This window comes from Zalophus californianus, chromosome 9, assembly GCF_009762305.2.
Source record: "Zalophus californianus isolate mZalCal1 chromosome 9, mZalCal1.pri.v2, whole genome shotgun sequence".
Taxonomy (NCBI): domain Eukaryota; kingdom Metazoa; phylum Chordata; class Mammalia; order Carnivora; family Otariidae; genus Zalophus; species Zalophus californianus.
Window position 1 is genome coordinate 122,393,640 of NC_045603.1, and position 25,198 is coordinate 122,418,837.

The 25,198-nt window shown below is 36.3% G+C and overlaps 1 protein-coding gene across 1 annotated transcript in view; it reads right to left on the bottom strand.

Moving 5' to 3' along the window:
* The window catches only part of MALRD1 (MAM and LDL receptor class A domain containing 1), a gene marked incomplete at its 5' end in the record, with an annotated part of 847,841 nt that overhangs the window by 460,133 nt on the left and 362,510 nt on the right, over positions 1 to 25,198 (bottom strand). Inside the window, one exon of the mRNA XM_035729081.1 lies at positions 23,074 to 23,287. Coding sequence (XP_035584974.1) covers positions 23,074 to 23,287 — 214 coding nt within the window. The remainder of the gene's footprint in view (positions 1 to 23,073; positions 23,288 to 25,198) is intronic.

Below are 25,198 nucleotides of genomic sequence, written 5' to 3' on the forward strand. Positions count from 1 at the left end.
GTGATTCATTTATCACTAGCAGCCACAATTTAAATGTTTGGGCTGATTCACCAATAAACATGTCCTAGTGGATTATGTTTGCATTTTAATGGAATGTGATATGTGCTAATATGGAGATAAACAATTTATGACTGATTTTAGGGGAGCAAAATGAGTCCTTCACAGAAGACTCAGTGTTAGGTCCTATTTCAAAGAGCGTGGACTAACTTCTATTATCCTCTTAAACTAAGATTCTTTGTTTTTATAATTCAATTATTTGAAATTTCCATCATATTTTGACAAATTGCTTATATTCTATTTAGAAGAGGGTTAATAGCTGTGTTTCTTCATTAGTTGGCATTTTCAATTTAAAAAATGATTATCAAAGAAAAGAGACAGAAGACAAAAATTATAGTAGGAATGAAACAATTTATCATAAACCTTGTAGATACCAAAAGAATGATACTAGAATGATATAAACAACTCTACATGCACATTTGACAAGTTAGATGAAATAGAACTATTCCTTGCAAAGCACAGACTTACCCAATAAAGAATAATTTGCATAACTTCATAACTATAAAGGAAACTGAACTCATAATTTAAAAATTCCTGAAAAAGAAATCTCTAAGATCAGATGTATCACTGGAGATTTCTAACCAAATTTTCAAGGCACAAAGACCAGAAAGGAAGACTTAAAACAGTCCCAATTGTCAGATGTCTACGCAGGAAATCTAAAGAATGTATTATATAACTCTGGAAACTAATATATGAGTCTAGCAAGGCTGCAGGATACTAGATCAACATATAAAATTAGTTGTGTTTCTATATACCAGCAATGAACACAAAGAAATCAAAATTACAAATATAAGAGCATTTACAATCTTTCAAAAAATGAAATACTTAGGTGTATATTTTAAAGATTTATTTATTTTTAGAGAGAGAGAGCATGAGCAGGGGATGGGCAGAGGGAGAGAGAGAATCTCAAGCAGACTCCAGGGGCTTGATTTCACAACCCTGAGCCGAAATCAAAAGTCGGGTGATTTACTGACTGAGCCACCCAGGCACCCCACTTAGTGTATATTTTATAAAATGCTGTAAGAGGACAAGGGCAGATCACCCCAAGATGGGCCACTTTGGCATGAACATTATTTTGAGTAAAAAGCAAAAACCCAGCAGATTCAGGGAAAGTTCTTTACCTACCCCCTTCAACTGCATGCTTGTACTATGATGAGAGCTATTAATACAGATTCCTCTATTACCTACGAAACTCATCTACATAATAAGGCAAGCTTTGTCTCCCAAACACCTCCTGCCACTTTTCCTGCTAATGGTCTTTCTAACCCTTTGTAACCTCAGACCTCTACCCATCTCCTTAGTTCATGTAAGCATCACCTTAGTTCTTGTAAGCAGCATGTTGCCTCACTGTCTTTGAAATTTCTATATCTGTGTGGATTACTTATACATATGCGGTTAAATTTGATTTTCTCCTGTTAATCTGTCTTATGTTAATTTGATTCTCAGTCCAACTGGAATGACCTTGAAGGGCAGAGAAAATTCTTCCTCCCCAACAATATGTATAGGACTTTTATGCTGAAAACTACAAAATAGTGATGAAAAAAATGAAGGAAATGTAAATTATGAAGAGACATACTGTGCTCATGGACTGGAAGATTCAATATATGAAGTATGTTACTACTCTCTAATTGACACATTTGTTTAATGAAATTCTTATCAAAACTAAACAAAATTTTATTTATACTATAGACAGGATTTTTCTAAAATTTATATGAAAAGTCAAATGAATGAGAATAACAGAAATGATTTTGAAAAATAAGAATGAATTAGGAGGAATCATTCTCCCCCATTTCAAGATTTATTATATAGCTACTTTTAGTTAGCAAAACTATGGTATTGATAGAGGAATGAAAACTTGGATCAGTAAAACAGAACAGAGAACCCAGAGATAGCTTCATACAAGTACAGCCAATACTTGGCAAGGGTACAAAAACAGTCAAATGAAGAGAGAACAATTTTGTCAATGGTGTTGCAGGAATTAGATAATCACGGGGGGAAAAAATCTTGACCTAAATCTCACACCTTATATGAAATTTAAAAAATGAGTCATAAACTTAAATATAAAATATAATACAACTTTAACAAGAAAACATAGAAAAAAAAAATCTGGGACCTAGGACTTGAAGTGTTTACAGATACGCTATCAAAACCATGATCCCTAAAGGAAAGATCAATAAATAGGATTGTATCAAAATAAAATTAAAATGTATGCTCTTTTCCTGTTAAGAGAATGAAAACACAAACTAAAGCCTGGGAGAAAGTATTTGCCACTCACGTATATGTCAAAGGACTTATATCTATAATATATATTAAGAAAAAAAAAACCTTCAAAACTCAACAGTTTAAAAAAATTAAATTAGAAAATAGGCAAAAGTCATGAAGAAATATTTTGCCAAAGAGGATATATACATGGCAAAGAAACATAAGAGATGTTCAACATCACTAGCTATTAAGAAAATGCAAATTAAGACCATAATTAGGTACTACTCCACATCAATAAAACAAAAATAAAAATAGTGCAAATACCAAAAGTTCACAAAGCAGCAGAGAAACCGGATCTCTCATGCATTGTTGGTGGTAATATAAAAGAACACAGCTACTCTGAAAAACATTATCATGGTCTGTTACATCCATGCCATGGGACATGACTCAGTAATAAAAAAAGAAAATACGACTTTTGCACACAATAATTTTGATGGATCACAAGAGGATTATGCTGAATGAAAAAAAAGTCTCAAAAGGTCACATACTATATGGTTCCATTTATATAACTTTCTTAAAATAACAAACAATAAACATGGGAAACAAAGTAGTAGTTTTCCAAAGCTAAGATAAGAGTGGTAGGAGTGGGGGCGCCTGGGTTGCTCACTCGTTGAGTGTCTGCCTTCAGTTCAGGTCATGATTCCAGGTCCTGGGATCGAGTCCCGCATCAGGCTCCCTGCTTGGTAGGAAGCCTGCTTCTCCCTCTCCCACTCCCCCTGCTTGTGTTCCCTCTCTCGCTGTGTCTCTCTCTGTCACATAAATAAATAAATAATCTGTATTAAAAAAAAAAGAATGGTAGGAGTGTAACTATAAAGGATTAGCTCAAGGAAGATCTTTGTGGGGATGGAATATCTTGATTGCAGTAATGATTACATGAATTTATGCACGTAATAAAGTGCCATAGAGCTATACATGTATATCAAACCAATGTCAGTTTCCCAGTTTTAATATTATACTATAGTATAATGAGGGAAATGCATGAAGGGCACACAAGATTTCTCTCTACTACCTTTGTGACTTCCTATGAATTTATAATTACTTCAAAATTCAAAGTTAAAAAATTCATATCATTTTCCAATTAACATTGGGTGACATCATTAGGAATTTAACTTCCTTTGTGTTTCCTTATTCTATCAAGTAATAATAAATTCTCGAAGCAACACTTTCCAGACTGTTTCACAAAACAAATGTTGTATACAGAATATAATTGTTCCCATACAAAAAGGGTTTGGGGGGATAATGTGGGAGAACCTATTGATAACACCAACTTTTTGAAAACTTGCAATGCACAAATTGACTGAAACATGCTCTTAACACATAAATTGTTTCTTTCCTGATAACTATTTGATTTCATAATATAGAAAATACTACCCTAACACCTGTCACTTAAAATACTGGCTTAGTGAGAGCAGGGACCAGCATTGGTAATTTTGGAAAGACTAGGAGAGCTTTCTAAACCTCACTCAGCTACAGTCTACAGTAATTAATTTCTGATGATTAAGACAATTGATCCTTCACCAGAAGCTTTTTTTTTTTAACATTATGATACCTGGCCTACATTCTCACATAATCTCCCCCCCCCAAAAAAAAACCTAAAGCTATTCACAGTCTATGATTAATAAAGTCTCTAAAAACACACTAGCAGTTTTCAAGGTGATGTATTACTTTTGAAAGCTCATTCTGGGATTAGTATTTTATATATAACTAAATTATCTCCCCTTGTCCTCTCTAAAAGTTATTTGTACTTATTCTAACTCTCATTCTTAATGTGAATGTTTATGTATTTCTCTTTTACTAGACAAGGAGTCCACAGTTATTTAGGTAATATCTTGTTTTTGTTTGCTTATGCTCCTGGACCATTTATATCAGAGGTATCCAATGTTTACCAAATTAATAAATGAAAAGTGCATGTCAGAGATGCAAGTGTTAATTACAAAATGCTTGGTTAGACTTTATGTGACTATTGACAAAGAACAAAGTACTTGTCTAGGTCAGTGGTTTTCAGTGATGTGCATTTCTGCACTGTTGCCCTCTAAATGGGGTACCCTACACTGAATTTCAATTTTTCCCACAACTGAGCACAAATTCTGATATGCTAAAAAGTTTCAGATGGAACACTGAACTGGGTATAGTAGAGAACATACATAATTTTACAGTGAGCAACAAGTTAAATATATATAATAGTATCATGCCTTACCCCCACTCCCCCAAAATTCATCTGTTTATTCAAAAATGAGACAATTCTGCTATAACAAATGAGAGAAGGCAGTAAGGATATAAATAAATCAACTCAAAACAAACAAAAAATCCTGTAAGATAACTGTGTCAGGAAATTATGGTTACACATTTACAGAAACCAAAGGACATTGCTATTGACATGTTGATAATATGGAAAGGATTGTGTTTTCATTATTGTTGACTCTTTAAATATTTTTGAGTGTTTTTAAAAATTCAGGCACAAATACCTGATATCACTTGGCTTAATTACTATTTTTTTCATTCTTTATTCAAATGTCAATTTCTCAATGAGGATATCTCTGACCACTCTATTTAAAACTATAGCCACCATTCCAAATGTTTTCTTTCCTACTTTTCGCTATTTTACATTTTGTTAGAACACTTACCATTATGAAATACATTGTGTCATTTTGCTTATTTCGTTTATATTTGTGTCCCTCTGCACCACTACCAACCACAATGGAAGCTCCTTGAAAGCAGGAAATTTGTTGTCTACATTGTTCACTACATCCAAATAATTAGAACAAACCCCGGCACACAATAGATGTTGAATAAATATTACTAAGTGAATAAATGTTCATTTTAAATTTTTAAAATACCTCCAATAAATTATATCTCATAATCAAAACTCACTAAACCTTGACTTCAATATAACTGTAATTAATTAAACTCATCAAGAAAATAAACAGAATTTTTTTTTATTTCAAACACTATTGCCAATGATTAGAAGCCTGATATGTGTGTCAATAAGAAAATAAAGAATAAAATAATAGCTCTCCTTTCACCAGACTTTTCAAAATTTTATATTGTTTATATTAGTGCTTCTAAAATTTTAATACACATGACTCACTGGAGGATGTTGTTAAAATACAGTTTATAATTCTAAGAGCTGTTAATCCATGGACCCAGATTTAAGTAGCTGAGTTTAGATTATTTTTTTAACAGTGTTAAATTGTACACTAATATTTCTAAAATCTGGTATTTTGAGATTTTGTTCAGTAGGAAAATGTGTTTTAAAATATTTGTAATGACTCAGATAAGACTACTTAGTAACTGAGTATAAGAGTGTGCTGCATTATTTATCAAATGTCCTTACACCAAGAGGGAACCCAAAGTAAACTATGGTCTGTGAGGGATAATGACATATCAATATAGGCTCATTGACTGTTACCAAATCACCACTCTGGTGGGGGACACTGATAGGAGACAAGGCTGTATGTATATGGGAGCTCTGATTTGCTGTGAACCTAAAACTGCCTTTAAAAACAGTCTATTAAAAGTAAAAAGTAAAATAAAAATGACAACCTACAGAATGAGAACATACTGCAAATCATATATTTGATAAGGGTTTAAGATCTAAAATATATAAATAACTCCTACACTTCAACAATAAAAGACAAACGATCCATTAAAGAGATAGGCAAAGGATTTCAATAGACATTTCTCCTAAAAAGATACACAAATAGCCAATAAGTGCAAGAAAAGACGCTTAACATTATTTGTCAGTAGGGAATGGCAAATCAAAACTACAAAGAGGTGCCACTCTATAACACACTAGGATGGCTATAATTTTTTAAAAATTATAACAAGTAAAATAAATAACAAGTGTTACCTAAGTCCCAGACCTTCTTCAAGGATTTGCGAAATATCTTCCATCCTGGCCTGTTTTTATCAAGCTCTGTAACATTGCTATTTGCCCTCCCTCCATTTACTGTCTCCCTCAGCTTACTCTGTATTTTCTCATAGCACCCGTCACCTTTTAACAAACTCTATAATGCATGTTATAGACAAATGTGGGGGTGGACGGAAGATGGAGGGGAGAGAGAGAGAGAATATTTTGTTTAAGTCTAGAATATGAGGAAACCATTTTTTTCTGTTGCATTTACTCATATATATTAGGTGTACACAACACTGTTTGACATGTAACTTCTTAATAAATATGTGCTAAATTTATTTCTGCTTTCTCTACCTCCCTTGACAAGATTTTAAAATTTTATGTCTTTTCAAACACTCTTGGTCTTATATCTATGTTCTATTCCACAATTTGCACTATTAGTTTCTTTTTTTAATTTAATTTTATTATGTTATGTTACTCACCATACGATACATCATTAGTTTTTGATGCAGTGTTCCATGATTCATTGTTTGCATATAACACCCAGTGCTCCATGCAGTACGTGCCATCCTTAATACCCATCACCAGGCTAACCCATCTCCCCACCCCCCTCCCCTCTAAAACTGTCAGTTTGTTTCTCAGAGTCCATAGTCTCTCATGGTTTGCCTCCCCCTCCGATTCCCCCCCTTCATTTTTCCCTTCCTTCTCCTAATGTCCTTAATGCTATTCTTTATGTTCCACAAATAAGTGAAACCATATGATAATTGACTTTCTCTGCTTGACTTATTTCACTTAGCATAATCTCCTCCAGCCCTATCCATGTTGATGTAAAAGTCAGGTTTTCATCCTTTCTGATGGCTGAGTAATATTCCATTGTATATATGGACCACATCATCTTTATTCATCGTTGAAGGGCATTTCGGATCTTTCCACAGTTTGGCTATTGTGGACATTGCTGCTATGAACACTAGGGTGCATATGGCCCTTCTTTTCACTACATCTGTGTCTTTGGGCATTTATACCCAGTAGTGCAATTGCTGGGTCATAGGGTAGCTCTATTTTTAATTTTTTGAGGAACCTCCACACTGTTTTCGAAAGTGGCTATACCAACTTGCATTCCCGCCAACACTATAAGAGGATTCCCCTTTCTCCATAACCTCCCAACATTTGTTTTTTCTTGCCTTGTCAATTTTTTCCATTCTAACTGGTGTAAGGTGGTATCTAAATGTGGTTTCAATTTGAATTTCCCTGATGGCTAATGATGATGAACATTTTTTCATATGTCTGTTAGCCATTTGTTGTCTTCTTTGGAGAAGTGTCTGTTCATTTCTTCTGCCCATTCTTTGACTTGATTATTTGTTTTTTGGGTGTTGAGTTTGAGAAGTACTTTAGAGATCTTGGAAATCAGTGCTCTCTAGTGTCATTTGCAAATATCTTCTCCCACTTTGTGGGTTGCCTCTTTGTTTTGTTGACTGTTTCCTTTGATGTGCAGAAGCTTTTTATCTTGATGAAGTCCCCAAAGTTCATTTTTGCTTTTGTTTCACTTCCTTTGGAGATGTATCTTGAAAGAAGTTGCTGTGGGCGATGTCAAAGAGGTTACCGCCTATATTCTCCTCTAGGATTTTGATGGATTCCTGTCTCACATTGAGGTCTTTCATCCATTTTGAGTTTAGTTTTATGTATGGTGTTAGAGAATGGTCGAGTGTCATTCTTCTGTATTTAGCTGTCCAATTTTCCTAGCAACATTTATTGAAGAGACTTTTTTCCATTGCATGTTTTTCCCAGCTTTGTCGAAGATTATTTGACTGTAGAGTTTAGGGTCCATATCTGGGCTTTCTATTCTGTTCCATAGGTCTATATGTCTGTTTTTGTGCCAGTACCATGCTGTCTTGGTGATAACTGCTTTGTAATATAGCTTGAAATCAGACAATGTGATGCCCCCAGCTTTGTTTCTCTTTTTCAACATTTCTATGGCAATTCAGGGTCTTTTCTGATTCCATATAAATTTTAGGATTGTTTGTTCCAGCACTTTGAAAAATGTCATTGGAATTTGGATCAGGATGGCATTGAAGGTATAGATTGCTCTGGGTAGCAAAGACATTTTAACAATGTTTATTCTTCCAATACATGAGCATGGAATGTTTTTCCAACTTTTTGTGTTTTCTTCAATTTCTTTCATGAGTCTTCTGTAGTTCCTGGAGTATAGATCTGAGGTATCTTAGGGTTTTTGGTGCTATTGTAAATGGAATAGTTTCTCTAATTTCTCCTTCTATAGTTGCATTGTTATTGTATAAGAAAGCAACTGATTTCTGTGCATTGATTTTGTATCCTGCCACATTACTGAATTGCTGTTTAAGTTCTAATAATTTGGGGGTGGAGTCTTTTGGATTTTCCACATAAAGTATCATGCCATCTGCGAAAACAGAGAGTTTGACTTCTTCTTTGCCAATCTGAATACCTTTTACTTCTTTTTGTTGTCTGATTGCTTTTGCTAGGACTTCTAGTACTATGTTGAACAATAGTGGTGAGAGTGGGCATCCTTGATGTGTTCCTGATCTTAAGGGAAAGGCTCTCATCTTTTCCCCATTGAGGAAGATATTTGCTGTGGGTTTTTCATAGAAGGATTTTATGAATTTGAGGAATGTTCCCTCTATCCCTATACTCTGTTTTAATCAGGAAAGGATGCTGTATTTTGTCAAATGCTTTTTCCGCATCAATTGACAGGTCCATGTGGTTCTTCTCTCTCCTGTTATTAATGTGTTCTGTCACATTGATTGATTTGCGAATGTTGAACCACCCTTGCATTCCGGGGATAAATCCCAATTAGTCAAGGTGGATGATCCTTTTAATATATTGTTGGATCCTATTAACTAGGATTTTGTTGAGAATTTTGGAATCCCTATTCATCAGGGATAACGGTCTGAAATTCTCATTTTTGATGGGGTCTTTGCCTGGTTTGGGGATTAAGGTAATGCTGGTATCATAGAGTGAGTCTGGAAGCTTTCCTTCTGTTTCTATTTTTTGAAACAGCTTCAGAAGAATAGGTATTATTTCTTTGAATGTTTGGTAGAATTCCCAAGGGAATCCATCAGGCCCTGGACTCTTGTTTTTTTGGGAGGTTTTTGATCATGACTTCAATCTCGTTACTGATTATTGGCCTATTCAGTTGTCATTTTCTTCCTGTTTCAGTCTTGGCAGTTTATAGGTTTCCAGGAAGGCATCCATTTCTTCAATATAGTGGTTGATAACAATTTTTAATAATTGTTTCTATTTCCTTGGTGTTAGTTGTGATCTCTTTTGTTGATAATTTTATTAATTTGGGTCCTTTCTCTTTTCTTTTGGATAAGTCTGGCCAGTGGTTTATCGATCTTATTAATTCTTTCAAAGAACCAGCTTCTAGTTTCATTGATCTGATCTACTGTGTTTCTGGTTTCTAATTCATTGATTTCTGCCCTAATCTTAGTTATTTCCCTTCTAATGCGTGGATTAGGCATCGTTTGTTGCTTTTTCTCTAGTTCTTTAAGGTGTAGAGTTAGTTGGTAAATTCAGGATTTTTCTATTTTTTTGAGTGAGGCTTGGATGGCTATGTATTTCCCCATTAGAACTGCTATTGCAGTATCCCATAGATTTTGGACTAATGTGTTTTCATTCTCATTGTTTTCCATGAATTGTTTAAGTTCTTCTTTGATTTCCTGGTTGACCCAAACATTCTTGAGCACAGTGGTCTTTAGCTTCCAAAAGTTTGAATTTCTTCCAAATTTTTTCTTGTGATTGAGTTCCAGTTTTAAAGATTATGATCTGAGAATATGCAGGGAAAAATCTCAATCTTTTGGTACCGGTTGAGACCTGATTTGTGACCCAGTACGTGGTCTATTCTGGAAAAAGTTCTGTGTGTGCTCGAGAAGAATGAGTATTCTGTTGTTTTAGGGTGGAATGTTCTGTATATATCTATGAGGTCCATCTGGTCCAGTGTGTCATTCAAAGCTCTTGTTTCTTTGTTAATTTTCTGCTTAGATGATCTGTCTGTTGCTAAGAGTGGAGTATTGAGATCTTCTACAATTAATGTATTATTATCAATATGACTCTTTATTTTGGTTAACAGTTGGCTTATGTAGATGGCTGCTCCTATGTTGGGGGCATAGATATTTATAACTGTCAGATCTTCTTGTTGGATAGAGTATTCTGTGTCTCTAACTACAGTCTTTAGCTTAAAATCTAATTTGTCTGATATAAGAGTTGTTACCCCAGCTTTCTTTTGAGGTCTGTTGGCATGGAAGATGGATCTCCATCCCTTCACTTTCAGTTTGGATATATCTTTAGGTTCAAAATGAGTCTTTTGTAGACAGCATATGGATGGGTCCTGTCTTTTTATCCAATCTGCAACCCTGTGCCGTTTTATGGGAGCATTTAGGCAGTTCACGTTCAGAGTGATTATTGAAAGATATGAATTTATTGTCATCATGTTGCCTGTGAAGACCTTGTTTCTATAGATTGGCTCTGTAAATTTCTGTTCTATATCACTCTTGGGTTCTTTCTCCTTTTATACAACCACCACCCTTAATATTTCTTGCAGGGCCGGCTTAGTGGTCACATATTCTTTCAGTTTCTGCCAGTCATGGAAGCCTTGCATCTCTCCATCCATTCTAAATGGAAGCCTTGCTGGATAAAGTATTCTTGGCTGCATGTTCTTCTTGTTTAGTACCCTGAATACATCTTGCCAGGCCTTTCTGGCTTGCCATGTCTCTGTGGATAGGTCTGACGTTATTCTTATGTTCCTCCCTTGGTGTGTAAATAATCTCTTCCCCCTAACTGCCCTTAAGATGGTTTCCTTGGTTCTAAGATTTGTGAGTTTTACTATTACAACCAGGGTGTTGGTCTGTTTTCCTTGATCTTGGGATGGGTCCTATCTGCCTCTAGGACACGAATGTTTGTTTCATTCCCCAGATTAGGGAAGTTCTTAGCTATGATTTGCTCAAATATATCTTCTAGTCCTCTCTCTCACTCCACCCCCTCAGGGATCCCAATAATTAAGACACTGGAATGTTTCACGGTGTCACTTATTTCTCTGATTCTGTTTTCATGGATTTTGAGTTATTTCTCCCTGACCTTCTCTTTTTCCTTCTTTTCTATCAATTGGTCTTCAAGATCACTAATTTGTTCTTCTGTTTGCTTACCCTAGCTGTTAGATTATTTACATTAGATTGGACCTCACTGATAGCATTTTTAAGTTCTGCCAGTTCAGCTTTTATTTCTGCCCTTAGAGACTCTATGTTGCCATTAATTGATTTCTCTATTCTAGCTACTGTCTTCAGAATTGCTACCCTGAAGTCCATTTCCAACATCTTGGTTATATCTGTACCCATTTGTAAATCTGTGGCAGAAGTCATATTCTCTGAGTCTTTCCTATTTTGAGGGTTCCTCCTCCTAGTCATTCTGTTGAGGGGTGACTGAGGGAATGTACAGTGTCCAAATTACTGACCACAACCCAAGCAAGATGCACATGTTTTATAGGGACCTTAGGGTTGTTGGCCTCTTGTTCTCCCAGATTGTCTTCTGGGGGAGGGGCCTGCCATGCTGTTACTCAGGCAAGCCTGTTTGGGCAGAGTTGCTCTGCCCCCTGTGGTGGGGGATGGGCTCAGTGAAAACCAGTTTTGGGTGGCTTTTCTTCTCCGGCTACTTTCCCTGGCAGCTTTCCTTGTCTATCCCGAGAATCAGAGCAGAAGAGATCATTTTCAACCCTCTGCCTCAGAGCAGAGAGATCACAGTCTGTTCTTCAGTGTGCTCTCCAGGTCACACTATATCCATTTCTGTCTCTGCTGCTACAACCACAGCGTCCTGGGTTGTGCGCCCCTCAGCAGGGCTCCCAGTCCTCTCCTCCAGGTCGGGGAATGGGGGCATGTCTCTGCCCTTTGTGCTTCTAAAAATGCCAGCTGCCCCCAGTTCACACTCACGGCCCCACTGCTCTGGGATTCAGTCCAGGGGGCGGACCTAAAATCCTTTCCCCGCCGCTACCAGTCTGCATGTCTGTGCCCCGTCCCCAGCACAGGAGGCTACTGCTGACCAGCACAAGATCCCCACGGCTCCCTCCCCCTTCCATTTATCTTCCAATATCTGCCCGCAGAATCACTGCTCCCCACCTCATACCTCAAAACTAACCGCCTGCAATATTCTGTTTGTAGAGATCCAGATCTATCTTCTTATATCTCAGGGCAATTTCGTGGGTGTTCAGAGTGGTCTGGTAGATATCCAGCTCAATTCCAGGGACCAGGTGGAATAGGGTCTCCTACTCCTCCACCATCTTTTCCTCCCCTAATTAGTTTCTAATATAAGATTTCTATATATACTTTCTATATTAGTTTTTAACATAAACTAATATAAACTATTAGTTTCTAATATAAGACTATAAGTTTTTCTTTAGGTACTTAGCTAAATCTCAAGAAATTTTTATGCATTGTTTTTATAATTATTTATTGAAAACATTTTGTAATTTCATTGTAACTTTTTTGGAAGGGAGGCATAATTTATTAAAAGTGCATTTCTACATAATTAAAAAATAAAAATTCAAAAAATTGAACACATAAAAAAATTTTAAAAAAGTGCATTTCTCCTAACCAATAGGCATTGTCCAGCTTTTGTTTTCTAATTGATTTCCAGCCTAATTAAAAAGGCATAATGTGTTACTTTAATCCATTTTAAATTACTGAAATTTCCTTACTGTTTAATAATAATATAATCTCTTTTTTCTTGGTAAATATTGTGTCTGTTTCAAATAAATAGATACTGCAGATGGCAAATACAGTGTTACATTTGCCCATTAGGTTCATATTACTCACAATTATGTTGATGAAATATCCAGCATCCTTACTAACCATGGTACAGAATTAAATTATTTTCAGTATGCCTGATACACTCTTAAATATTTATGAATAAATATGCTACTTAGAACGTATGGTGAAACAAAAAATAGGGTTGCTTTCCAAAGGAGCCTCTGTATCACTGGCAAAGATATGTTCAAATATTTTAGAGTTGTCAGACATACATATCACTTTCATCTTATTGACTATGTCCCATATTTTAGATATTTATATAATAAAGCCAAAAATGACATTTTAATTTTTCTGCCACATTTTGTTTTCAAAGTCTATATGGATATACAGAATATAAAAGCAGCAGGTACTTCTGTTTTAAAAAGTATATATTTTCTTCTTTTCCATCAGAGATAGTCCATTCCTTTAAAATGAGTTTAAATTCTTTCTCCTATCCATCCATGGTGTATTTCTACCTAATGATATTTCAGAACTTTTCTTAGAGTTGTGATATTCAATCAATCTTTACCTAGAATTCTCAAAAACAAAATAAAACAAAACAAAAAAACTCCAAGGACTATGGAACTTAAGGCTAAAGTTTTGACTGGTTGTCACCCAAATTTCTGAAATCAGTTGCTATGGTAATTTTTAAGATCTTTTTTCTCCTTCCTATTCTTCCGGATATAATTAGAAGATCAAAGTTTACACTATATACATAGGGGGAGGAGCAAGATGGCAGAGGAGTAGGAGACCTAAATTTCATCTGGTCCCAGGAATTCAGCTGGATAGGGATCAAACCATTCTGAACACCTATGAACTCAACAGGAGATCTAAGAAAAGAATAGCAGCAACTCTCTGAACAGAAAAGCAACCACTTTCTGGAAGGTAGGATGTGCAGAGAAGTGAATCTGAGGCTATATTCCAGAACACAGATGGCGGGGAGGGTGCCTCTTTCAGCTGCTACTGGCAAGTGACAGAGCCGCAGAGCCCCAAATTGGAACGTTGAGAAATCTGCTCCACTGAGGGACATTACTCCAGTGGCTAAGCAGGGGGTGGAACTCCCGCGGGGACAATGTGGTCTCAGGACCCTCGGTATCACCAAAAGACTGGGGGTGCCTGAGTGTGGCAGAGGTCCCAGGAATTGCAGCAGGGAAGCCAGCTGCAAAGACAGAGCAGAGGAGTGGGCTCTCAACTCAGTGTTGCCATAAACCATGATCCGCGGCACAGTCGGGCAACTGCTCTTCCAGCAGGGACCCAACAAGCAGCAGATCTGTGGAGACTCCCCTTCCTCCCCCGGGAAGAGCAGCGCAGGAGCTCTTTGCAGGGATCTGCTAGGTTTTGAGACCCCAAACGGGGTTCTGTGCCACAGATAGAAATGCTGTCACAGGTGGGGTGAGCACGGAGTGCGGCTGGAGACAAGGGAGTTGGGAGTGATTGACCACTTTTCTCTGGAGGTGCACTGAGGAGTAGGGCCCCAAGTTCTCCGCTCCTCCAGGACGGAGATTGGGAGGCCGTCATTTTCACTCCAGTCCTCCAAAACTGTACAGAAAGCTTGCAAGGAACAAAAGCTCCCGAGAGCAAACCCGAGCAGATTATTAGCCCCGCCCCTGGCTAGGGTGGGGCAATTCCACCTCCAGCAAAAACATTTAAGAACCACAGCAACAGGCCCCTCCCTCAGAAGATGAGCAAGAACAGCCAGCCAAGACCAAGTTTACCGATCAATGATAACAGCAGAACACCAGCTCTAGGGGAATACAGCACATAGTAGTCATGGCTTTTTTACCCCTGATCTTTAGTCTTTCACAGTTAATTTTTTTAATTTTCTTTTTTTTTTTTTTGAATTTTTCATTTTCCCTTTTTTAACCAAAATCTTATCAATCCCTTTTTTAAAAATATTTTTTTTTATTTTTCATTTTTAGAGTAATATTCTATCCCTTCATAGTAGTTAACCTTATTTTTGGTACATATATAAGTTGTTCTCTCTTTAAAATTTTCAAAACAGTTTCTTCTAACAGACCAAAATATACCCTAAATCTCTAGTGTATGGCTTTGTTCTATTCTCCTGCCTGATCACATTCCCTCCCATTTTTTTTTTAATTTGTCTTCTTTCTTTTTTCAACCAACTTATCAATTGCTTTCATAAAATCTTTTATAATTTTCATCTTTACAGTCATATTCCATCCCTTCATTATATTTATCCTTATTTTTGTACATATATAAGTTTTTCTTTAAAATTTTCAGAGGCAGTTTCGTCTAACAGACCAAAATATGTCCAAAATCTAGTATGTGGCATTGACTTATTCACCAGCCTGATCATATTTGATCATATATATTTATTAATCTTTCTCTTTTTATTTTCCTTTTTATTTTCTCTTTCTTTCCCCCTTTTTCCCCCTGGTTTCAGGTCTCTTCTGATTGTTGAGCGTTTATTTCTCTGGGGTTGTTATGCCATTAGAATTTTGCTCTCTCATTCATCTGGACATAATGACAAGATGGAAAAAAAAATCACCTCAACAAAAAGAACAGGGGGCAATACCAACTGCCAGTGACCTAATCGATAAAGACATTAATAAGATGTCAGAACTAGAGTTCAGAATGATGATTTTAAAGATAATAACTGGGCTTAAAAAAAGCATGGAAGATATTAGAGAAACGTTTTCTGGAGAAATAAAAGAAATAAACTCTAACCAAGTCAAAAATCAAAAAGGCTATTAATGAGGTGCAATCAAAAATGGAGGAACTAACTGCTAAGAAAAATAGGCAGAAGAGAGAATTAGTGATAGAGAAGACCAAATGATGGAAAATGAAGCAGCTGAGAAAAAGAGAGATAAACAACTAGTGGATCACGAGGGCAGAATTCAAGAGATAAGTGATACCATAGAACAAAACAGTATTAGAATAATTGGGATCCCAGAAGAAGAAGAAAGAGAGAGAGGGGCAGAAGGTATACTGGAGCAAATTATAGCAGAGAACTTCCCTAATTTGGGGAAGGAAACAGGCATCAAAATCCAGAGCCACAGAGAACCCCCCTCAAAATCAATAAAAATAGGTCAGCAGCCCAACATTTACCCTCATAGTAAAACCTACAAGTCTCAGAGACAAAGAGAAAAATCCTGAAAGCAGCTCGGGAGAAGAGATCTGTAACCTACAATGGTAGAAACATTAGATTGGCAACAGACCCATCCACAAAGACCTAGAAGGCCAGAAAGGACTGACCTAAAAGTAACAGATCAGAAAGGAACACAGACAATATACAGTAACAGTCACCTTACAGGCAATACAATGGTACTAAATTCATACCTTTCAATAGTTACCCTGAATGTAAATGGGCTAAATGCCCCAATCAAAAGACACAGCCTATCAAATTGGATTAAAAAAAAAAGACCCATCGATATTCTGTCAGCAAGAGACTCATTTTAGAACCAAAGACACCTCCAGATTCAATGTGAGGGGGTGGAAAAGCATTTACCATGCTAATGGACATCAAAAGAAAGCTGGGGTGGCAATCCTTCTATCAGACAAATTAGATTTTAAACCAAAGACTTTAATAAGAGATGAAGAAGGACACTATATCCTACTTAAAGGGTCTATCCAACAAGAAGATCTAACAATTGTAAATATCTATGCCCCTCACATGGGAGCATCCAATTATATAAGGCAATTAATAACAAAAGCGAAGAAACACATTGACAACAATACAATAATAGTGGGGGACTTTAACACCCCCCTCACTGAAATGGACAGATCATCTAAGCAAAAGATCAGCAAGGAAAAAAAGACTTTAAATGACACACTGGACCAAATGGACTTCACAGATATATTCAGAACATTCCATCCCAAAGCAACGGAATACACATTCTTCTCTTGTGCCCATAGAACATTCTCCAGAATAGATCACTTCCCAGGTCACAAATAAGGTCTCAACTGGAACCAAAAGAATGGGATCATTGCCTGCATATTTTCAGACCACAATGCTTTGAAACTAGAACTCAATCACAAGAGGAAAGTCGGAAAGAACTCAAATGCATGGAGGCTACAGAGCATCCTACTAAAGAACGAATAGGTCAACCAGGAAATTAAAGAAGAATTAAAAAATTCATGGAAACAAATGAAAATGAAAACACAACTGTTCAAAACACAACTGCAGCAAAGGCAGTCCTAAGAGGAAAGTATACAGCAATACAGGCCTTTCTCAAGAAACAAGAAAGGTCTCAAATACACAACCTAACCCTACACCTAAAGGAGCTGGAGAAAGAACAGGAAATAAAGCCTAAATCCAACAAGAAAAGAGAAATAATAAGGATCAGAGCAGAATCAATGAAATAGAAACCAAAAGAACAGTAGAACAAATCAACAAAACTAGGAGCCGGTTCTTTGTAAGAATTAACAAGACTGATAAATCCCTGGCCAGACTTATCAAAAAGAAAGAGAAAGGACCCAAATAAATAAAATCATGAATGAAAGAGGAGAGATCACAACCAAGACCAAAGAAATAAAAACAATTATAAGAACATATAATGAGCAACTATAAGCCAGCAAATTAGATAACCTGGAAGAAATGGATGCATTCCTAGAAATGTATTAACTACCAAAACTGAACCAGGAAGGAATGGAAAACCTGAACAGACCTATAACCACTAAAAACTGAAGCAATTATCAAAAATCTCCCAACAAACAAAAGCCCAGGGCCAGATGGCTTTGCAGGAGAATTCTACCAAACATTCAAAGAAGAATTAATACCAATTCTTCTGAAACTGTTCCAAAAAATAGAAATGGAAGGAAAACTTCGAAACTCGTTTTATGAGGCCACCATTACCTTGCTCCCCAAACCAGACAGAGTCCATCAAAAAAGGGAATTACAGACCCATTACCTTGATGAACATGGATGCAAAAATTCTAACCAAAATACTAGCCAATAGGATCCAACAGTACATTAAAAGGAATATTCACCATGACCAAGCGGGATTTATTCCTGGGCTGCAAGCGTGGCTCAATATCTGCAAATCAATCAATGTGATACAATACATTAATAAAAGAAAGATCAAGAACCATATGATCTTCTCAAGAGATGCAAAAAAAGCATTTGACAAAGTACAGCATCCTTTCTTGATTAAAAATCTTGAGAGTATAGGGATAGAGTGTACATACTTCAATATCATAAAAGCCATTTATGAAAAACCCACAGCGAATATCATTCTCAATGGGGGAAAAACTGAGAGCTTCCCCCCTAAGGTCAGGAACAACACAGGGATGTCCACTATCACCACGGCTATTCAACATAGTACTAGAAGTCCTAGCCACAGCAATCAGACAACAAAAAGATATAAAAGGCATCTGAATTGGCAAGAAAGAAGTCAAACTCTCACTCTTTGCCGGTATGATACTTTATGTGGAAAATCCAAAAGACTCCACCCCAAAACTGCTAGAACTCAGAGAGAAATTCAGTAAAGTGGCAGGATATAAAATCAATGCACAGAAATCAGTGGCATTCCTATACACCAACAACAAGACAGAAGAAAGAGAAATTAAGTAGTTGATCCCATTTACAATGGCACCCAAAACCATAAGATACATAGGAATAAATCTAACCAAAGAGGCAAAGGATCTGTACTCAGAAAACTATAAAATATTTATGAAAGAAATTGAGGAAGACACAAAGAAATGGAAAAACGTTCCATGCTCATGGATTGGAAGAACAAATATTGTGAAGATGTCAATGCTACCTAGAGCAATCTGCACATTTAATGCAATCCCTATCAGAATACCATCTATGTTTTTCAAAGAAATGGAGCAAATAATCCTAAAATTTTATGGAACCAGAAAAGACCCCAAATAGCCAAAAGAATGTTGAAAAAGAAAAGCAAAACTGGTGGCATCACCATTCCGGACTTCCAACTCTATTACAAAGCTGTCATCATCAAGACAATAAGGTACTGGCACAAAACCAGACACATAGATCAATGGAACAGAATCGAGAGTCCAGAAATGGACCCTCAACTCTATGGTCAACTAATCTTTGACAAAGAAGGAAAGAAGTTCCAATGGAAAAAAGACAGTCTCTTCAACAAATGGTGTTGGGAAAATTGGGCCAGCCATATGCAGAAGAATGAAACTGGACCATTTCTTTACACCACACACAAAAATATACAAAATGTTTGAGGGGCACCTGGGTGGCTCAGTCGTTAAGCAACCGCCTTTGGCTCCCATCATGGTCCCAGGATCCTGGGATTGTGTCCCACAACAGGGTCCCTGTTCCATGGGAAGCCTGCTTCTCCCTCTCCCACTCCCCCTGCTTGTGTTCCCTCTCTGTCAAATAAATAAATAAAATCTTAAAAAAAAAAAAAAAGACTCAAAATGGTTGAAAGACCTAAATGTGAGACAGGAGTCCATCAAAATCCTAATAGAGAACATAGGCAGCAACCTCTTCGACCTCAGCCGCAGCAACTTCTTCCTAGAAACATCGCCAAAGGCAAGAGAAGCAAGGGCAAAATGAACTATTGGGACTTCAACAAGATAAAAAGCTTTTGCACAGCAAAATAAACAGTCAACAAAACCAAAAGACAACCAACAGAATGGGAGAAGATATTTGCAAATGACATATCAGATAAAGGGCTAGTATCCAAAATCTATAAAGAACTTATCAAACTCAACATCCAAAGAACAAATAATCCAATCAAGAAATAGGCAGAAGACATGAACAGACATTTTTCCAAAGAAGACATCCAAATGGCCAACAGACACATGAAAAAGTTCTCAACATCATTCGGCATCAGGGAAATCCAAATCAAAACCTCAATGAGATGCCACCTCACACCAGACAGAATGGCTAAAATTAACAAGCAGGAAACAATAGATGTTGCCAGGGATGCAGAGAAAGGGGAACCCTCCTACACTGTTTTTGGGAATGGAAGCTGGTGCAGCCACTCTGGAAAACAGTATGGAGGTTCCTCAAAAAGTTGAAAATAGAGCTACCCTACAACCCAGCAATTGCACTACTGGGTATTTACCTCAAAGATACAAATGTAGGGCTCTGAAGGGGTATATGCACCCCGGTGTTTATAGCAGCAATGTCCAGAATAGCCAAACTATGGAAAGAGCCAAGATGTCCAACAACAGATGAATGGATAAAGAAGATGTAGTGTGTGTGTATACACACACACACACACACACACACACACTAAAATATTATGCAGCCATCAAAAGGAATGAAATCTTGCCATTAGCAATGGCATGGATGGAACTGGATGGTATTTTGCTGAGTGAAATAAGTCAATCAGAGAAAGACATGTATTATATGATCTCACTGATACGAGAAATTCTTAATCTCAGAAAACAAACTGAGGCTTGCTGGAGTGGTGGGGGATGGGAGGGATGGGGTGGCTGGGTGATAGACATTGGGGAGGGTATGTGCTATGGTGAGCACTGTGAACTGTGTAAGACTGTTGAATCACAGACATGTACCTCTGAAACAAATAATACATTATATGTCAAAAAAAAGAAGATAGCAGAAGGGAAAAATGAAGGGGGGGAATTTGGAGGGAGAGACGAACCATGAGAGACTATGGACTCTGAGAAATGAACTCAGCCTTCTAGAGGGGAGGGGAGTGGGGGATGGGTTAGCCTGGTGATGGGTATTAAAGAGGGCACATACTGAATGTAGCACTGGGTGTTATATGCAAACAATGAATCATGGAACACTACATCAAAAGCTAATGATGTAATATATGGTGATTAATATAATAAAAAAAGTTTACAGTATATACAGGATAACTCATAATTCATATAGGATATGTTAGCCACACTATAATTAAAACATTCAATACTGTAGAATGGGATTATAGGTAAATTTTTTAAAAATACATAATACAAATAATCAATGCTATTTAAAACAATCATACTCATGTATGAGAACCAGTATCAAAATGTGGGTTTCGTTTTTAAGGTCTAACATCTTGTTGTTTATTTGTTGTAATGAGTTGAGGAAGTTTTCTTTTTCTATATAATACCTGGAAGTAATTCAGCTTTCTTGCACCAGTATTACTGATATGTGTAGCCCCATTCAAAACCTAAACAAGAGTGATTTGACAATCAATTCACCAAAAAGCACATTCTGGTACAACCTTCTGTCCAAAGTCTTATGATTACTTTTACCTTTATTTCTCATACAAAAGAACTACCAGTATAATGCTAAGTGAAGTAAGTCAGAGAAAGACAACAACACCTTATGATTTATATGTGGAATCTAAAACACAAAACAACAAACAAAAAGCAGAGTGAAACCTATAAATACTGAGAACAATGTGATTGTTGCTGGAGGGTAAAAGGATGGGGGATGGGCAAAATGACTGAAGGGGAGTGGGAGACACAGACTTCCAGTTATGGACTGAGTAAGTCATGGGAGTAAAAGGTACAGCAAGGGAATATAGTCAATGGTATTGCAATAGTGTTGTGTGGTAACAGATGGTAGCTACAACTGTGGTGAGCATGGCATCATGTAGAGTTACCTGAAACTAATGTAACATTGTGTGTCAACTATGCTCAAAAAATAAAGAACTACCAAGACAGTAAGGTCCCATACACTTCAGACTCTTAACTAGCAGCATGCTTTCCTAAATACAGACAAAGCATTCCTAGAAATATTTACAAATTTAGAACCTAAACACAAAGAGTTTTGGGAAAATTTAGCCATAAATAAATCAATACTTTCAAAATGGCATTAAATTTTATCTGGGGAAAGAGATACATTGGCAACATAAGAAACAAAATCCAAAAGCATAATATCTGCTCTATTTGACTGATAACCTAGATTTCTGTGATATTGAAATGAAAATGGCAATGAAGAAACTGTAAAAGCATTTGATGCAGAAAGTAAACACACAGCAGAAAATATTTATAAGGAAAAGATTATTATTAATTCAGAATTCAAGAGTAGCCAAATATATTTGCTTGGTTCCTGTGTGTTAATAGATACTGGAAGAAATAATCCACAACTGAAGGAACAGTTACTTGATATAAATAGGATTTCTACATCTATAACTTTTTTATATATATTTTTAAGATTCAGCTTTACACAGAGGTGGTATGGTAGCTTGAGCAAAGCAGTGATTCATAAAGTACTTGGTTCTAGGACCAATTCTGTCAACACCAGTCTTAAGAACTTTGACAAAATTTTAAGTACTCCTGTTGGCAGCTTCCTCTGTGTAATATACAGTAAGAGTGTCTGTCCCACTTACCCCTCAGGGCTTCTGTGAAGATCAAGTAGACATTAGTAGATTAGAGGGCTTTGAACGTTAAAAGTTCTATACAAACGAGAGCTCTTACTCTACTGAAGTTGTTCTTGATATTCCAGATTTGGTCCAATAACAACAACAAGGGCTCAAACAAAAATATTCTTGCTCAGAAATTATTACATGTAAGTGAAATAATTTGTCAACCTTCATTTTGACAATCTGTATTCACCTTATTTGCAATGCAATGAGGTAATAACTGGACTGTTTTGCACAGTTTACAGACTTGCCCAAATGAGCATATATGGCCCATTTATCTAAGGATATTTTAATAGGTGCTATTTATTATGAGTTGGTCTCCTACAATAATATCATATAGCTGATATGTATTTCCTTTAGAAGACGACTTTGTTTAATATATTATCTAGGTATTTATTTATTTTTAACATTTATCACATCTCATAATTTACACAAAGGAATGACAACTCTCTCAAATGCATCAAAGCATAGAAGCTTGAGAGCCCTGCACAAATTGGCGTTGATGGATGTTTTGCTTGTCTTTTTCCCAAAACTTTCTTTCATATGAAAAATATCCGTTTCCATTCTTTTTGTCTTTCAACACACGTTTTCCAATTTATCACCAATTATGTCACACACACCAAGCCACCAACTAGTTTTAAATGAATTACAGTTCTAAATTAAGTATTGAGAGAAATAAAGAAATGTATTTAAATAGGTAAATCACCTTACCTGACTTGGCTACTGAGCTTTACATACTTTGTATGTTTCAGCCATTAACACACCACATGCAGAGTAAGGTTGTAGGAGACAAAGGGGAAAAGTGAGGAAATAGAAAACTTCCACTTACTGCAAATGAAAGTAGATTCATCTGAATTATCAGCGCAATCGTTCACAAAATCACACAGCTTGTCCTTTGCAATGCACTGCTTGTTTGCACATGTGAATTCTTGAGCAGTACACTTCCTGTCTGGGCTAAGCAGGGGGGCACAATCTTGAAAGGAAATATCATCCACTGCTACATCTCCCATGTAACTGATACCACGCTTTGCCCTAAAGACAATCTTAAAAAAAAAAAAAAGGAAGAAAGGAAAAAAGGGAAGAAATCCAATTTCAGTTGAATTGTCCAAGAATTCAAAATTTGAGGCAACCATTAAATACAGGACATTAGGTTTGAATCTAATAAAAATACCCCATAATGAAACTCGCAAAATGTTTGAGAGTCATCCCACAAATGTGGGAGTGGCAACACCACTGCATCTTGTCTAGATTTTTAGGACAGGTGGCAAAGATAACCAGCAGGAGCCACCAACCTACCAATGCTGCTTCTATACCTCTCTCATCCAAAACAAGACCTGCTCACTTCTTAGAGCCTCACCTGCACCTCGTATGGGAGGAAGGAGGCCAATCAGGTGACAAAGCACACGAAGAGAAAGAAGATGCAACCACACCCTGTATTTTGGCCAATTTGTTGCCACTCCTCAGATCTGTCCACCCCAACTATGTGAAAGCAAAGATATCAAACCTCAGTACCACGAGTTTTTTTTTTAATTGCTCACATTTTTGGAATTGAAATGATTTTAATTTGCCTTTGACCGATATATGCGATGAACAAAATTCTCACGTGTGCCACTGTCTGACAGGGAAATCCCACTTACGTGGACTCCAAAAGAATTAGAAATGATTAAAAGTAATAACAGGAGTTGCTAAAATGTTTAGAAATTTCATCTTCAATTTGTAACATTACCAGTGCTTGGAAGAACAATTAACACTGTTTCACGGAACACAAGAAGTTACAAATTGTTTAGTTTCAAATTTCTCAGTGAAATTAATTCAGAATGTTTCTATTAAATTTCTCTGCATGCCAAATATGTATTTGTGTATTAACATAAGAAATATTCACATATTTTAAAGTAAATTTAGAGCAATTTGAAATGAGTTAACAAGGAATACAGATTTACTTCAGTGATTTTATACAAATATTTATTGTTCAAACTCCCAAACAGCTTTTGATGAAATCTAAACATTTTTCTCAAAAGAATTACAATTTTTCCTTAGGACGTGTTATGCTTTTATGTGACTGTATGAAAACGTATGTGTTTTCCTTTTAAGATAAGATGATACAATAATTGAAAATCATGCCTCTCAAATTATCAAAACTAAAACAAAATAAAAATACAATTTTTATGTAAATTCATATACCAAATTTACATAAATTGTTCTTCATAACAGATATGCTGTAAAAGAAAAATAAATTTGATAGATTGAGAGGCTGGAAGTCATTAAGAAAAGGTGAAACTAGAAAGAATAAGGACTACAGTGTTTTATAAGGAAACACCGATACACAAACTGAAAAGGGTACTCTATTTTCTGGATGCATCTAAACATTTCAATATGTGATAAAGTGTTCTGTGAAAAAGAAATCAGATAATAAGTGTTTCCTTATTAATTTGTTTTTGCACAACTCTACAGATGGACTCTCAGGTGCCTGCTATATTTAAATGATCAAATCACTGCTTATATCCCAACGCTCCATAAAATGTTGGTTAAGATTCCATACACTTTCTTATTGAATGTGATTATACTTTCTTTAAAGAGTAATTATATTTTTTTCAGTAGAATAAAAAGCAGGGTCAATTATTTTGGAAAATTTGGAAAGCAATATGGCACAGCGTTTGGATTATGGACTTGTAGATGAACTGGCCTTGCTTAAAGTCTGTCTCTGCCATTTTGTAGTATGCATCTAGAGCAAGTTCCCTCATGTGTAGGTAACTGTGTATTCTAGTATAAAAGGGGGGTAATAATCATACAATGACTATAAAAACTAAATGAATAAATGTTTCAAATTCATAGAATAGAACTTAGCACTTACTAAGTGCTGTGTATATGCCTGCTCTAGTTATACAAACTATTTTAATTAAGTACTCTAAGTTTGAGGGCTCCCAAATAAAACTCCAAAAACTACTCAGTGCTGA